The 15,220-nt window shown below is 44.1% G+C and overlaps 1 protein-coding gene across 9 annotated transcripts in view; it reads left to right on the forward strand.

The window, feature by feature from the left end:
- Nucleotides 1-15,220, forward strand: part of KCNMA1 (potassium calcium-activated channel subfamily M alpha 1) — a 736,798-nt gene that overhangs the window by 656,193 nt on the left and 65,385 nt on the right. For 7 of the 9 annotated variants that reach the window (XM_073793411.1, XM_033841924.2, XM_073793406.1 and 4 more), the window contains 3 exons: nucleotides 5,610-5,733; nucleotides 9,725-9,949; nucleotides 13,491-13,683. In XM_073793411.1, the coding sequence (XP_073649512.1) occupies nucleotides 5,610-5,733; nucleotides 9,725-9,949; nucleotides 13,491-13,683 (542 nt within the window). Of the gene's footprint in view, nucleotides 1-5,609; nucleotides 5,734-5,864; nucleotides 6,190-9,724; nucleotides 9,950-13,439; nucleotides 13,684-15,220 lie in introns of those variants that run through there. The other 2 variants (XM_073793407.1, XM_073793410.1) reach the window with 2 other exon arrangements.

Here is a 15,220-nt window from a genome sequence, read left to right on the forward strand (position 1 = left end):
AATTACAGTTTCAATTTCATTACTTGTGATAGGTCTGTTTATATTTTCTGATTCTTCCTGGTTCAGTCTTGGAAAATTGTACCTTTCCAAGAATTTGTCCATTTCTTTGTGGTTGTCCATTTTATTGGTGTGTAGTTGTTTGTAGGAGTCTCTTATAATCCTTTGTATTTCTGCAGTGTCAGTTGTGATTTCTCCTTTTTCATTTCTAATTCTGTTGATTTGCATCCTCTCCCTTTTTTTCTTGATGAGTCTGGCTAATGGTTTATCAATTTTGTTTATCTTTTCAAAGAACCAGCTTTTAGTTTTATTGATCTTTGCTATTGTTTTCTTCATTTCTATTTCATGTATTTCTGCTCTGATCTTTATGATTTTTTTCCTTCTACTGGCTTTGGGTTTTCTTTGTTCTTCTTTCTCTAGTGTAGGGTTAGATTGTTTATTTGCGATTTTTCTTGTTTCTTGAGGTGAGACTGAATTGCTCTAAACTTCCCTCTCAGAACTAACTGCTTTTGCTGTGTACCGTAGGTTTGGGATTGTCATGTTTTCATTGCCATTTGTTTCTATGTATTTTTTAATTTCTTCTTTGATTTTTCCAGTGATCTCTTGGTTATTTAGTAGCACACCGTTTAGCCTCCATGTATTTGTGTTTTTACATTTTTTTTCCTGTAACTGATTTCCAATCTCATAGAGTTGTGGTCAGAAAAGATGCTTGATACGATTTCAATTTTCTTAAATTTTCTGAGGCTTGATTTGTGACCGAAGTTGTGATCTATCCTGGAGAATGTTCCAGGTGCACTTGAGAAGAATGTGTGTTCTGCCAGTTTTGGGTGGAATGTTCTGTAAATATCAATTAAATCTATCTGGTCTATTGTGTCATTTAAAGCTTGTGTTTATTTATTTTCTGTTTGGATGATCTGCCCATTGGTGTAGGTGGGGTGTTAAAGTCCCTACTATTATTGTGTTACTGTCAGTTTCTCCTTTCATGGTTGTTAGCATTTGCCATATGTATTGACGTTCTCCTAACATTTATAGTTGTTATATCTTCTTCTTGGATTGATTGTTTGATCATTATGTAATGTCCCTCCTTATCTCTTGTAACAGTCTTGTTTTTTTTTTTTTTTTTTTTTTTTGCGGTACGTGGGCCTCTCACTGTTGTGGCCTCTCCCGTTGTGGAGCACAAGCTCCGGACACGCAGGCTCAGTGGCCATGGCTCATGGGCCCAGCTGCTCCGTGTCATGTGGGATCTTCCCGGACTGGGGCACAAACCCGTGTCCCCTGCATAGGCAGGCGGACTCTCAACCACTGCACCACCAGGGAAGCCCTAACAGTCTTTATTTTAAAGTCTATTTTATCTGATATAAACACTGCTACTCCAGGTTTCTTTTGATTCCCATTTGCATGGAATATCTTTTTCCATCCCTTCACTTTCAGTCTGCATGTGTCCCTAGGTCTGAAGTGGGTCCCTTGTAGACAGCATATATACGTGTCTTGTTTTTGTATCCATTCAGCCAGTCTGTGTCTTTCGGTTGGGGCATTTAATCCATTTACATTCAAGGTGATTATCGATATGTATGTTCCTATTACCATTTTCTTAATTGTTTTGGGTTTGTTTTTGTGGGTCTTTTTCTTCTCTTGTGTTTCTCACCTAGAGAAGCTTCTTTAGCATATATTGTAAAGCTGGTTTGTTGGTGCTGAATTCTCTTAGTTTTTGCCAGTCTGAGAAGCTTTTGATTTCTCCATTGAATCTGAATGAGATCCTTGCTGGGTAGAGTAATCTTGGTTGTAGGTTTTTCTCTCTCATCACTTTATGTATATCCTGCCACTCCCTTCTGGCCTGCAGAGTTTCTGCTGAAAAATCAGCTGATAACCTTATGGGGATTCCTTTGTATGTTATTTTTTGTTTTTCCCCTTGCTGCTTTTAGTATTTTTCTTTGAATTTAATTTGTGTTACTTTGATAAATATGTGTCTTGGTCTGTTTTTCCTAGGGTATATCCTGTATAGGACTCTCTGTGCTTCCTGGACTTGGGTGACTACTTCCTTTCCCATGTTAGGGAAGTTTTCAACTATAATCTCTTCAAATATTTTCTGAGACCCTTTCTTTTTCTCTTCTTTTTCTGAGGGCCCTATAATTCGAATGTTGGTATGTTTAGTGTTGTCCCAGATGTCTCTGAGGTTGTCTTCAATCCTTTTCAACCTTTTTTCTTTATTCTGCTCCTTGGCAGTTATTTCCACCATTCTGTCTTCCAGCTCACATATTCGTTCTTCTGCCTCAGTTATTCTGTTATTGGTTCCTCCTAGTGTATTTTTCATTTCAGTTATTGTGTTGTTCATCTCTGTTTGTACTTTAGTTCTTCTAGATCTTTGTTAAACATTTTTGTAGTTTCTAAATCTGTGCCTCCATTCTATTTCCTAGATACTGGATCATCTTTACTGTCATTACTCTGAATTCTTTTTCAGGTAGATTGCCTATTTCCTCTTCATTTATTTGGTCTTATAGGTTTTTACCTTGCTCCTTCACCTGTGACATATTTTTTTGCCATCTCACTTTTTTTTTTTTTAATGAGTGGGGTTGTGTTCCTGTCTTACTGGTTGTTTGGCCTGAGGCTTCCAACACTGGAGTTTGTAGGCTGTTGGGTAGAGCTGGGTCTTGGTGCTGAGATGACGACCTCCGTGAGCCCTCACTCCAATGAATATTCCCTGGGGTCTGAGGTTCCCTGTTAGTCCAGTGGTTTGGACTCAGAGCTCCCGCTGCAGGAGCTTCAGCCCGACCCCCGGCTCATGAACCAAGATCCCGCAAGCCATGTGGGGTGGTTAGAAAAAGAAACAAAGTAAAAAATAAAATTAGACTAGGCAACTAATAGATATGTTAGAAAGAATATAAAAATAAAAATATAGATGAATCAACAACTGGAAGATACAACAGTACCACAATAGTAACAAAGAGGAGGAGGGAAAGGAAAATTTAAAAAGGGGGAAAGGGCCTTGGCTGTGGAGAGCGGGGCCTAAGCAAGGGTGAGGTTTGGGCGGTGGGCGGGGCCAAGGCTCAGGACCCACTGGGCTGGAAAAGGCCCTGGGGGCTGTGGGGGGTGGGGCTTAGGCTCAACAGAACAGCAGGGGCCCAGGCGTGCCCCCCACCCCTGGTCTCAGAGGGCAGGGGACCTCACCTGGGGGCCCAGCAGGCTTCCTGGCCCGAGTGGGCAGGGCAGTCGCCCTCTGCTCCTCTCCCACTCCTCCGGAGGGCCCCTCCCGCCTGCCTCTCCTGATCTCCCCGGCCTCAGGGGCGCCAATCTTGTCTGGCCTCCACTTCTCCTCCCCTCTCAGTCCCCCCACGTCCTACCAGTTCATTTGGGGGTTCCTCCTGTCTCCTTGGGTGTCAGGGTCCTCCACCAGTGACTGGCAGGTGCCCTAGTTGTGGGGAGATGCTAACTCGGCATCTTCCCACCTTATTTACTTTTCTAGGATGAGGGTTGGAGGCCAGAGTAACCAAGGGATGATTGCTTCCCTAAAAAATAGGGAATCAAAATGTATCTCCTCTCCCTCAAGGCACGTATTTTGTGACAGGAATTTTGGCCAGCTTACTACAGCGTTTGCTTGCTTGCTAATATTATATGAATATAAATCCTGAATACACTGGGGGCAGGTCTCAGACCTCCCTGAGATAATACCTCCTCTCCAACCAATAAACAACCTGGCTCTGTATCTTCAGGACAAATTTATTAAGGTCCGCTTCCAACTGAAATACATTCTTCTAGGGCTGGGAAGAAAGAGTCCATTCTGTTCATTTTCTCAGACCTCTTCTTTATGGTGGGTCGTGGATATCTATAGAACTCTTAAAGAGTCTTCAAGGACAAAAATATTCAGATTTGATCTTGCCCTGATCTGTGACCCATTCTTACCAGCAAGTGCCTTTTTATTTTAGCATTTTTGACGGAGCTCAGTATTTGAAAGGTGACCTGCTGGTTTACAACACCTCTCACATTCCAACAACCCATCTACCGAGATGTTGTTCCGAGCTAACTGTTCTTCTCCTTTTAAGATCAGATATGACAGTTCCTATAGTAATCTAGCGTGTTCATTGAAGATAACTTTGCGGGATGGCTTCACATGATATTTGTCATTTGGTGTAGCCTAAAAGAAAATTCTCAGGAATAAATAAATGCAGTGAGAGTCTTCCCATCTGAAGTGGGATTGGAAGGCCTATTAGGAGGGCCATGGTAGAGATCCTGAAGACTTACTAATAGGTCTCTGGACTATGTAGGAGGGATTGCTATCCCACCGTCTTTGTTCTGAACATACAAATGAGAAATACCAGAGAACTTTCAGAGGAAGAAGTACTAAGAACTAAATAAAGTTCACTCTTTAATGCTTGAAATAGATGGTTTCAAAGGTAAAATCACTTCACAGTAAATTTTGGAATTTCAACTCATTTTCATTTTCTATCTTGAATTGACAAGATTATTCAGGGAAAATGGCTCCACTGCACAGATAGCCAACTATGCCTGGGACATTGTCCTAATTTTATGCAGTTATTCTTGTAGAAACCCAAATGCCTCCCTGAAAATAGAGGTGCAGAATCTCTATCAGAGATAGAATCTAGACAATGGATGTGGACCAGGATGCAGGATTATATTTCTTATGCTGTAAGCTTGTTAGAGCTGCCTGATTCTATTGTAATTCTTGAGGTTATCGGTAAGGCTCTGCCCATCCACTGGAGGGGAGGCCTCTGTAGAGGCAACTTTCTTTTCCTCCAGTAAACGAGGCAAGAGGGGGTGACTGTAGCTCTGAGAATTCAAGACAAGTTTATTAAGATGCCTCTGAGCTTGAGGCTCTCATCTAAGGGGTGTGGCAGTTGGGAGGTGAAGGTAGGGGTAGGGGAGAGCATCATTGGACAGTGAGTGCAAATACAGTTGTCAAGGCAAGGAGAGAGGGTGTTGTTTAGCATTGAAATCATGTATTCCAGATGTGGGCATTTGGTAGTCAGTCTGCTCTGAAGTGACATGCTGCTGAATCTTTAAAGGGCTTCAGCCAGGGAGAGCAAAATCCGATTGGGCAAATTGCTAAAATATTTAAAGTGCAGCCTGTTAAAGCTTTTAGTGCGAAGAGCATCACGTCAGAAGTTGTAGTCAGAAGGAGCGAGTAATTGGCTTTCCGTCCTCGTGCCAGTCAGTCAGTCAGCATGAGGCTCTATTCCTATTCCTTCCTCTTCATTGCCAATGCTAATAACAACACTTGAGGGTGTGTGCATGTGTGTGTGTGTGTCTCATGGAGAGATTGGATAGCTGGTAAAAGGAGAATAGAAGGAGTGAGACATCCATAAGAAGGGAGACTAAATCCACAAAATGATGTGAAGTCCATTTTAGAAAAAGGAGAACAGGAGAGAAAGGCAGAATTACTACCCGACAAAGGTCACCTGCGTGTCCAGGAGGTGGTGGTGGTGGTGGTTTGAGGTAGTTATCTTTCAAAGGATGGGTTCTGCAAGCAAGAGAGTGGCCTTCAGTGACAACCACTTCCTCTGCATGTTTCATCTCCTCCGAGGTGTAACGCACGGGGCACTTTCCATTTATAATTTATCACATTTTCCACTTCGGTTTTCCTGTCCTCTTCTCCCCAGGCATGACCCCTTGTTAATTCCCGGCAATGATCAGATTGACAACATGGACTCCAACGTGAAGAAGTACGACTCTACTGGGATGTTTCACTGGTGTGCACCCAAGGAGATAGAGAAAGTCATCCTGGTGAGTGACAGATTACAGAATTGATGCCATCCTCTTCTGTCCCAAATTATGTCTACTAGGAATGAGATTTTCCTAACTGGATGGTGGGGTGATAGTCCCTGCACCTGATTATTTTTATACTTAATATTCAGGACATGTCTTGAAACAGCTAGAACTCTCATCAGAACATGACCTGCGAGTGGAATGTTCAATCACTGAATATGTATTGGCTCATTACCATACGGTGTGAAATGCATCATGGGAGACAGTATGTACCATAACTCCTGTGGACGTGGCTCTGGGGCCAGAGCCTGCCTGTGCCATTAGCTGTGTGGCCTTGGACGAGTCACTGGAGCTCTTTACACTCTATCTCTTATGTGTAAGAAGATGGAACGAGAATGACCTTAACTCATAGGATGGTAGTGAAGATTAAAACCCATACGTTTTAATAAGTTTATAGGACTCCATAAACTTACGTGTTATTATTATTATTATATATTAAATGCCATGAAGAAATCTGAATGCTACCTGTATTGTCGTTTGTTTGTAACAGTGTCTTGTATCCTTCTAGATAATTGATTTGCGTATTTGTGATCCTTCTTAGCACACGATGTAGGCAGGCAGATCACATTTGCTGATGATGACAAGGGTGACCATGGTCCACCTCGGGAAGGCTGGGGCTCAGAGCGCCGTTTCCTGGTTGACTCCTCTCAGTAGCAGTAGTGGGCTTCTTCTGGTGTGTCCCAAGAATGTCAGCATAGATAACAATCCGTTCTACTCTTTAGACTTGTCCGATTAAGAGCTTTAAGCTTTAATGCCTTCATCTCCTACCGTTTATTGTCTTGCTAATCCATGAAAAATGGATTAATAATCAGGAAGTTCAGATGGAAAGGTTCTTTCTCCCTTGTGCTTTCTAATCCCCGGATTGCTGTGGCCTGCTCCTTTATGTCCACCAGGAAAATCCTATCATTTCTGATGTCATGGCCACCCTTCCTAAGAAAGGACTGTTCCAGTTCCTCAGAATGGCTTTGTGCTCTAATCCATTAGCTTTTTCCCTGTGTTTTATCTGAATGTGTGTGTGATTTCTCAATTTAATTATAATCGAGCATTAAGAACCAATACAGCTTTGTGCTGGAGGCTGTCTGGGAGGTGTGAAAGTTACAGACAAAAGCACAGAAAGTCAGAATTCTTAGGAAACAGCCCCCGTCCAAGGAGTGCAAATGGTTTTCATCACCAAGCTGCTGCACGTGTCTACATCCTGATGTTGTATCTGCCCCACTTTTGCTCTAGGGATATAGACTCATCCTGGTGTTACCCACCTGGGGACAGGTCAAAGGCTTGGTTGGCATTGCGGGATCCAAGGTTTTAATGGCTTGCCTAGATAATCCTGAGGAGTGCATGGCTGACTGACGTTCAGAGCCCCCTGCCAGCACCAAAGGGTTGAGTGAGGCCAGTTACTACTCCCCTCACCTGAAACATAACATCATTTAACAAAACGTTTATGACAAACCTATTACATGTTGGGCACTGTTCTTGTTGCTGGGGGTACAACAACTCCTGACTGGTCTCATAGAGCTTCTGTTCCAGTGGGGGCAAAGACCAGATCTCCAGGTAGGCAATGAATATGTAATAACATTTGAGATATTGATAACGTGCTATGAAGAAAATAAAGTGAGGTGATAGGCGAGAAAGGGACTGGGAGGTGCTGTTTAGACAGTGTGGCCCCAAAAGCCCTCTCTAAAGTAACCCTGCACAGAGATGAGAACGCTTGGAAGAGCCGGCAACATGAGGATGCTTTCTGGGCACAGGATACTCTCTGCTTTGGGGGTTAGAAAACATGAGACGGCCGTAATTTTGAGGAAATGACCATCTAATTAAAAGATACAAACGTACCATGAAACAATATATTCAAAGCTTAGCGTTACAAGGCACAAAGTGCTGTTTGAATCTAGTATGTGTTTAAGTGGCTGGGGAAGTCTTATTGGATACAAACAGTTGATCTTGGAAGGGGTTTATGGCTCTTAAGGCCCCATTTGGACTAGGCCTTGAAGAATGTGTAGGAAACTCAAGATACACACATAAGTAGTTTCTCTATTGCGTCTTAAACCTGGCAGAATCAGTCTCCCCAAGGCTGAGTCCCAGGAATTGGGATCTTTACCAGGTTCTCCAGGTGATATTGCTGTGGCCGGTCTAAGGATTGGTGTTTTGGTCCCCAGATCTAATTTCCTGTGGTCAGCACCTGTGCCTTGGCCACTCTGCTAATTGATGCCTTCCCTACCTTCCTATTCTAGATTTCGGGACCCGCTTGGTATTCCTCAGGCTTGCTGAAGGGAGCTAGCCTCCCAGATGACAGGTCAATTAAAATTAATCAGGGGTCCCATCACAGCACATTACAAAACTGGTTGACCCTCTACTGGTGGTACCTAGGCACACACACTTCCATGCGGCCAAGATAACTAACTCCAGGCATCATCCATGAAGCGGTGATGTGGGGTGTGACTCCCTAGTGGGTCCTCCTTGGTCACTATTTATAAGACATTTTTTATGGCCTCCGTCTGAGATGTCCCTGTACTGTTGCGGAGAGAAACCAATAATGGTGACAGCCCCTGCTTTAGTCTAACGATCAGGGAGTGAACGCTTGCTTCTTCCTCTCCTTGGGGGTTACTGTAATAACCCTGACATTATCGTGAATTGCAATATTGGCATTTAAACAATCAATACACTGGTCAATTCTAGGGATTAAATCGAGCAGAGTTTGATATGTGCAGGGGACATTAATATGCCTCCCCAAAAGCATCGTAAGCCACACGGGGCCATCCAGACATGCAGTGGGTGGAACGGGAGGAAGAAAGCCAAGATGGGAGGCACCAGACCAGAAAGAGGCAGAGAAAGGCCCAGCACTGGCCTCCTGTGTTACTTTCTGCATGAACACAGTGAGCAGTGGGGCCAGCAGTAGCTAATCATGTGCATTTCCTGGGAAGCTCTAACTGGGCTGATTTATTCCTTCATTTGTCTCCTTTGTAAATACAGGCCTAAAGTTGGGGGAAGACATGGGCTTGTTGCCCTTGCTGTTCTGATCCTTTTAGTGGCTGTTTGGGAATCTTCCTCTGATGACTTAACACAGGTGGCCACTCCAGTCATGTTCCTGGAAACCCCAAGGCAGCGGTAGACATTGGTCGGCAAACTCTCTCTGGAAAGGGTCATATAATAAATAATTTAGGCTTTGCTGGCCATACGGTCTCTGTCACAGCTAATCACCTCTGCTTTTGTAATGTAAAAGCAGCCACAGACAATACCTACGTAAGATTAGCCGTGTTGCAATAAAATTTGGTGGAATTTGAACTTAATATAAGTTTCACATATTATGAAATATGCTTCTTTTGATTTTTTTTCAACCCATTTTCAAACATAAAAACCAATCTAAGCTCACTGGCCATAAAAAAGCAGGCGGTGGACCAGATTTGGCCCATGGGCCAGAGTTTGCCAGCCCCTGGCTCAGGATATCGTGTTCTACCTACTGATGCAGTGACGTCCTACGAGATCCCATCGATGAGTCTAGAATTTGGAACTCATTTCTCAAGCCGAGGCCAGCAGGGGTCTGACTGTTTTATCATCATCTCAGCAACAGAAGCGCACAAGACAGCTCATTTTATCAGCAATTTCCTGGAAACTAAGACTTCCTTTTCCGAATGACATAAATATTGCTATTCCCTCTTATTTTACCCCTGAAAGTTCTGCTGTTATGTGTGGATGGCATATCTTCCTCAAATCTTTTCTCAGAGAAGGTAGTGATACGTGTGAATATGTTTGCACGTATTTATTCCACCAATGTAATTTATACACACCTACTCTAATTATAAATATATATGGCATGTAACATGAAGAAATTAAAAACATAATAGCACATGGTAAGCACTCAGCAATTGTTTACTTGGCATTTTACACAAGTGATGTTTTCAGTCCTTTTCACAACCCCATCTCTCCAATGCCTGTGCCCTTCTCCCTCCGGCAGACTCGAAGTGAAGCCGCCATGACCGTCCTGAGTGGCCACGTGGTGGTCTGCATCTTTGGCGATGTCACTTCAGCCCTGATTGGCCTCCGGAACCTGGTGATGCCACTCCGTGCCAGCAACTTTCACTACCACGAGCTCAAGCACATTGTGTTTGTGGGTTCCATCGAGTACCTCAAGCGGGAATGGGAGACTCTTCATAACTTCCCCAAAGTGTCCATATTGCCTGTAAGTCCAAGGTCACATTAGCAATGCTTTTCTCTTCTTTTCATTCACAAAAGAAAAATCCCAGATGGATAGAGTGGTTGTAGCTTTGATCATGCCTCTGCTTCTTCATCTGGTTATGGACCTGAGGACTCAGCCCTTCCCCTATGCTCTGTCTAGGAATATCCAAACCCTGGGAGACCTTATTAAAAGGGATTTGCAGCCAAGTTTAGTCGCTCACCAGTCATGGAGTTTAGCTGGTATCAAACGTATTAACCATATCAGTGTCTATACAGTCTCTCTCTTGCCTACCCAAACCCAGCGCTTCACAATATTATAGCCCTTATAGCAGAATTTACATAAGGAACTATTTATATCACTTTATTTATGACATTATGAATGCTTGGAGAAATCTTATTTTACCATGTTCTGTTTTTAACGAAATGCATTTAACAGAGTTCTTTATTTCTGTTGTACAAAAGGCCAGCCCCTTCTGCTGGCCAACCCCTCCCTCCCTCCCAGTCATTTAGAAGCCCAGTAATGTTTTCATGAGATTGTGTGTGTGTGTACATGTTTGCACGTGTGTGCATGTGATGTTCTTGATTACAAAACACTAGGACCCAAATCTAAAAGGAACAATTTGGGACTCCACAATTTAATGAGAGGGCATGGGATACGTGATCTGGGAGTCACATAACTAACTACTTCCCAATCGTTAATCAATATATTTTCCATAAACTTTCAAATAATTGTAGAGCACTGTACATTTCAACCTTTGGTATAGTTCTCCAGGTCACAAATCTATGCAAGTATCACTTATACTCCAAACATCTTTCTTGGAAGTTCACATCCCTAAAACTGAGGAACACAGATTTTATTCTATATTTTAAGAAGTCTGGATTTTTTCCCACTTACAGAGCTGAAATTTGTTATTTCTATTATCAGCTTCTAGAACCTCGGAAATGGAAAAAGAAGAGTCAAGTAATATAATTCAATAAGGAAGACATAAGAATCGGTCCACAAGTAATGCCCATTCGTAGCTATCAATACCATGTGTCCTAATGTATCCCTGGCGCAGTGGACACTCAATAAATATATAAAGAATTGAGAAAAATATAGACAGATATCTTTTGGCTGCTGGGCCCCAAATTCACTGACTTAGTGAACACACGTGGTTAAACATAGTCACCTGCAGAAAAATAGTCATATACATAAAAGACCATAAACAGATATATACCTAATTTCAGAAACATGATAGTTGTGATTACATATTTCCATGATTATTTTCCTACATGTGCTCTTCCACATGGTCCTTGGGAACAATGAACTAGGGTCTAAAAGTATTTTGTAAAGAGCTTATTAGTTTTCTGGGATACAGGAGTCTATGTATGTGTGTATGTGTATAGTGTTGGGGGTGTGGGTGTGATGTTTTCTGTGTGTACTTGTTGTGTGTGTTTCCTTCTGTACGCTCTTGTACACATCCACTCATCTGCCTGCATCTATATGAATGAGTTCTCCTACCTGCAGGGCCTTTTCAAACCCTCCAAAATTTATCACACTTGAACACAACATATTGGTACGGAATGGGCCTTCACCTATGTCTCCACATATTTCATTGTTTAAACAGGGCCCCAGATATAGGACCAGCCCAGAGAAACACAAGGTGTTTCTGTGTATGTCATTTGTATTTCTTGAGTTTTGAAATCATGCGTGTACAGCTGTGCAGGGATTTTCTTATATCACAATTACTGGTGGATTCCCTACAAGGTGAGAATTAAAGGAATATGGATGTAGGCAACTGAGGCTTATACACTGGTGAAATGATTCAGGAAGTTGGTCAGACTTATTTTGTACCAAAAGACCCCAGTAAAAAGGGGGAGACTTCTCCTTCTCTTGAAAGGTCCTGCTCCGGAGCTTGGAATTAGTAGCTTCCCAGCCCCGTAGCACTAGATGCCTCTCCCTCCATAATTCCACTTTGCAGTTACGTTTTGGAGGCTGGGAATAGTATCATGACCGCCACCAAGTCATAAAAGAGGGCTGAGGGGCTTGATCTCTGCAGCCAAGTCCAATCTTCTCAAAGCCCCCTTTCCAGGAAGGAGAACGAGAGGAAGGCATCCAGAGACATAGGCAGTTGACAGACCCTCTCCCTACACGGCCAGTGAGCTGAAGACAGCTCAGGTCTCCATGAAGGCAAGTCGGAAGCTGGATTCAGGTTGGAGGATCAAGGAGGCTGGTGGCTGGCGGTGAACCCCAGAATGATGCCCTTGGGGCCCTATCGCATGGGATGGCCTGATTAGTTCTTCTCTGGTCCCCACGCCCAGGACACAGAGCAGGTGGGGGTCATGCCCCTCTCCTCCAATCCTAACCCTTCTGTTTTACCAGTGGCTGCATTCCTGGCCTCTGTCATTACCTCTTTGATCTGGGGATTTTTTTTCCACCGTTTTTTGTTTGTTATGGGATTTTTTTAAAAATCTGTTTACTGGCTTATTTATGTTTAATTACTCCAGTAATATACAAGTATGTTCTTGTTATAGTCAAACAAAGCAGATGTATATCAAGTCAAAAGCAAACCTTTCCTTCACCCGCAATCTTATTTCCCTCCCCAGGGGGAATTACAGTTATTAGTTTAGTGTGTACTTTTCCTGAGCTTTCTCTCTGAGTGTACGTACATTTATAAACACATTCATACGTATGTAGTTCTGTTCTGTGGGTTTCTTTTTACATAAATGAAATCATACTTTTTGAATTGTCTAGAACTTGTTTTTTTTGTTTATTTGTTTCACTTGCTCCTCTGTCTTGAGATGCGTCCAAGGCAATACCTACACGGAGAGGTCTTTCAATCCCTTTACCTGCCACGTAGACTTCCATTGTATATATATCTGATAGTGTATTTAACCATGCTTCTGTTCTTGGACAGTTAGGTGATTTCCTTGTTTTTCTCTTGCTGAAAATATGCATTCAAATCATATACCTGAAGCGTCACCCCTTTCCATATCCCCTTTGCAAGAAGCACATTAATTCCACTCGCTCCCACATCCTCCAGATTCAGCCCCACCTCATCACACCGTGCTCCCTGGCTATCTCCTCTTGGCTGCCTTGGGAATTCTAGTTGGAGCTGCTGTCTTTTTGCCTGAGACAGAAGTGACCTGCTATTAAATAAACAGGCATTTGAAAGCCACCCCCTCGTTACATTCTGAAAGCCAGAGGTTGCCACAGGACAGTTACTTAAATCAAGACAATTTCCAGGCAGGAAGAAGATATAGAACCATGGCATAATTCCTCTCCCTCGTTAGTTAGTAATAGCTTGATTGAGTATCGAGAGCAACCCTAAAATGCTGCCATCAGCACCGACTACCCTTTAGATTAACACACAGCTCCTATTCCCTTGACTGTAGTTAGGCCAGCTTAATGTCAAGGCGTAAAAAAGATGCTTGTTAAATAATTTCCCAAAGCTCCAGCTCAATCTTTAATTTGTTTTTATTCTTTTCCCCCCTCTTTCCCTCTTGTCCCTCAGTCTCACTTTTGCTTCTCCTTTTTTTTTTTCTCTCTTTCCTCTATGCCAAAGGGTACGCCGTTAAGTCGGGCTGATTTAAGGGCCGTCAACATCAACCTCTGTGACATGTGCGTTATCCTGTCAGCCAATCAGAATAATATTGATGATACTTCGCTGCAGGACAAGGAATGCATCTTGGCGTCACTCAACATCAAATCTATGCAGTTTGATGACAGCATCGGGGTCTTGCAGGCTAATTCCCAAGGTAAGGACAGCCTCTCTGCCGTGCCTACGGGGGACAGGGGCTGGCAAGAGGGATATCCTTCACTCCGTAATCCATAGAGGCACGCATCAGCCTGCCTGGTAGAGAAACACACCGTGGCTGCCATGGCTTTCCAAGGGGCATCTGCTGCCTCTTCTTGCCAGCCCGGGCAGTGGGCTTGAGACCCTAACGCCCACACTCTCAGTAGGCTGTCTTCCCCAAAACTAATCCAGCCTTTAAGTGCCACCCGCTCAGCCTTCGCAAACGGTGGCTTTAGGCCCAGGGTCGCCAGCTAAATGCCAGAGCACTGAGGTGATGCTGGCTGAACAATTCTCAGCGTTTCTCCCCAGCATCAGTTTTTGCCATTGACCTGTGTTAAGCTTTGCCGTTGTTATAGCTGCGTGGGGGTGTTAAGCTTTGCGTTGTTATCGGCTGACCGAGGGACGGTGGTCTCTGGAGGGTGGGGAGTATATGGACGCTGAAAGTCATTTAGCAGAAGGTGACACGTGTCAGCCCATGCGTTCTCTGTAGGAGGCATGACAGTGTTAAATGCCACCCATCGGCCACCTCTGTTCTGCCCTGGTCTTCCCTGTCATTTGCTCTGGGACCCTGGGCAGAGGGTTCCAAGTAAAGATGTTGTCTAGGAGTCTCAGAGAGGCGGCACTGCAAAAACCCTGCAACACACACATCACTCATCAGGGTGGGATGTGAAGCACTTTCCGCCGAGTGACACCTCTGTGTGGGCTTGCCATGAGCTGCAGGGTCATTGTCATATGTGGTCTCCTGGATAGGTGGCATCGGGTGCCTGCTAGGGACCTGAATGCCGTCATTCCAGGAGTAAAGACAGAGGGCGTACAGCCCACAAAGACTACAGCCTCTGGGCTGTGAGGCACCATCTTACGGATACGATGAAGCTCGGCTCGATCCTGCCGCCTAGACCTACGTGCTACGTTATCTTTCGCCAACTCAGCGTGACCACCACCTCCTTCTAAGGTCCCCCCGACGTTGCGGCGAAGGCTGAAACAGTAGTTTCCAGAAGCCTCTTGTCTGCCTGGTTCTGGGCTGGAGTCTGCCAGTGAGAGAGGGGCAGGAGGGCGAGGTCTGGAAAGTGGAAGAGAAAAGCAGGTCTTGATCTTTGGAGGCAGCTGCAGGGTTCAAAGCAGCTCTCGGAAAGTTTTGAGAACCACTGGCTTTGCTGCTAGAGATGGAGACTGGTGTGTGGGCTTCCCCGAGGGTCCTGAGGTTCACAGCACCTTCTGGTGAAGTTCTCTTGAAAGAGAACCTTCCCCTTGGTGCTGCAAGTGAAATGGCTAATGGTGGCCTCTTGGACGTTTGCTCCTCCAGCCTTGCCCGTGGCTGTGTCAACCTCTAATTTTCGCCGTACCTGGAATAGAGTGGTTTCTATTCTTAACGTAACCCTGGCTGATACAGCCTGAAGCTTGGTTTTGACATCTCCACTCCAGCCTCCTCTGCCTCTCTGCCAAATCTAAATCTTGGTCTCCGTTTGCTCAGCGGTGCCCGCAGGACACAGCAATGCGCC

The sequence above is a fragment of the Tursiops truncatus genome, chromosome 16, assembly GCF_011762595.2.
Source record: "Tursiops truncatus isolate mTurTru1 chromosome 16, mTurTru1.mat.Y, whole genome shotgun sequence".
Lineage (NCBI taxonomy): Eukaryota > Metazoa > Chordata > Mammalia > Artiodactyla > Delphinidae > Tursiops > Tursiops truncatus.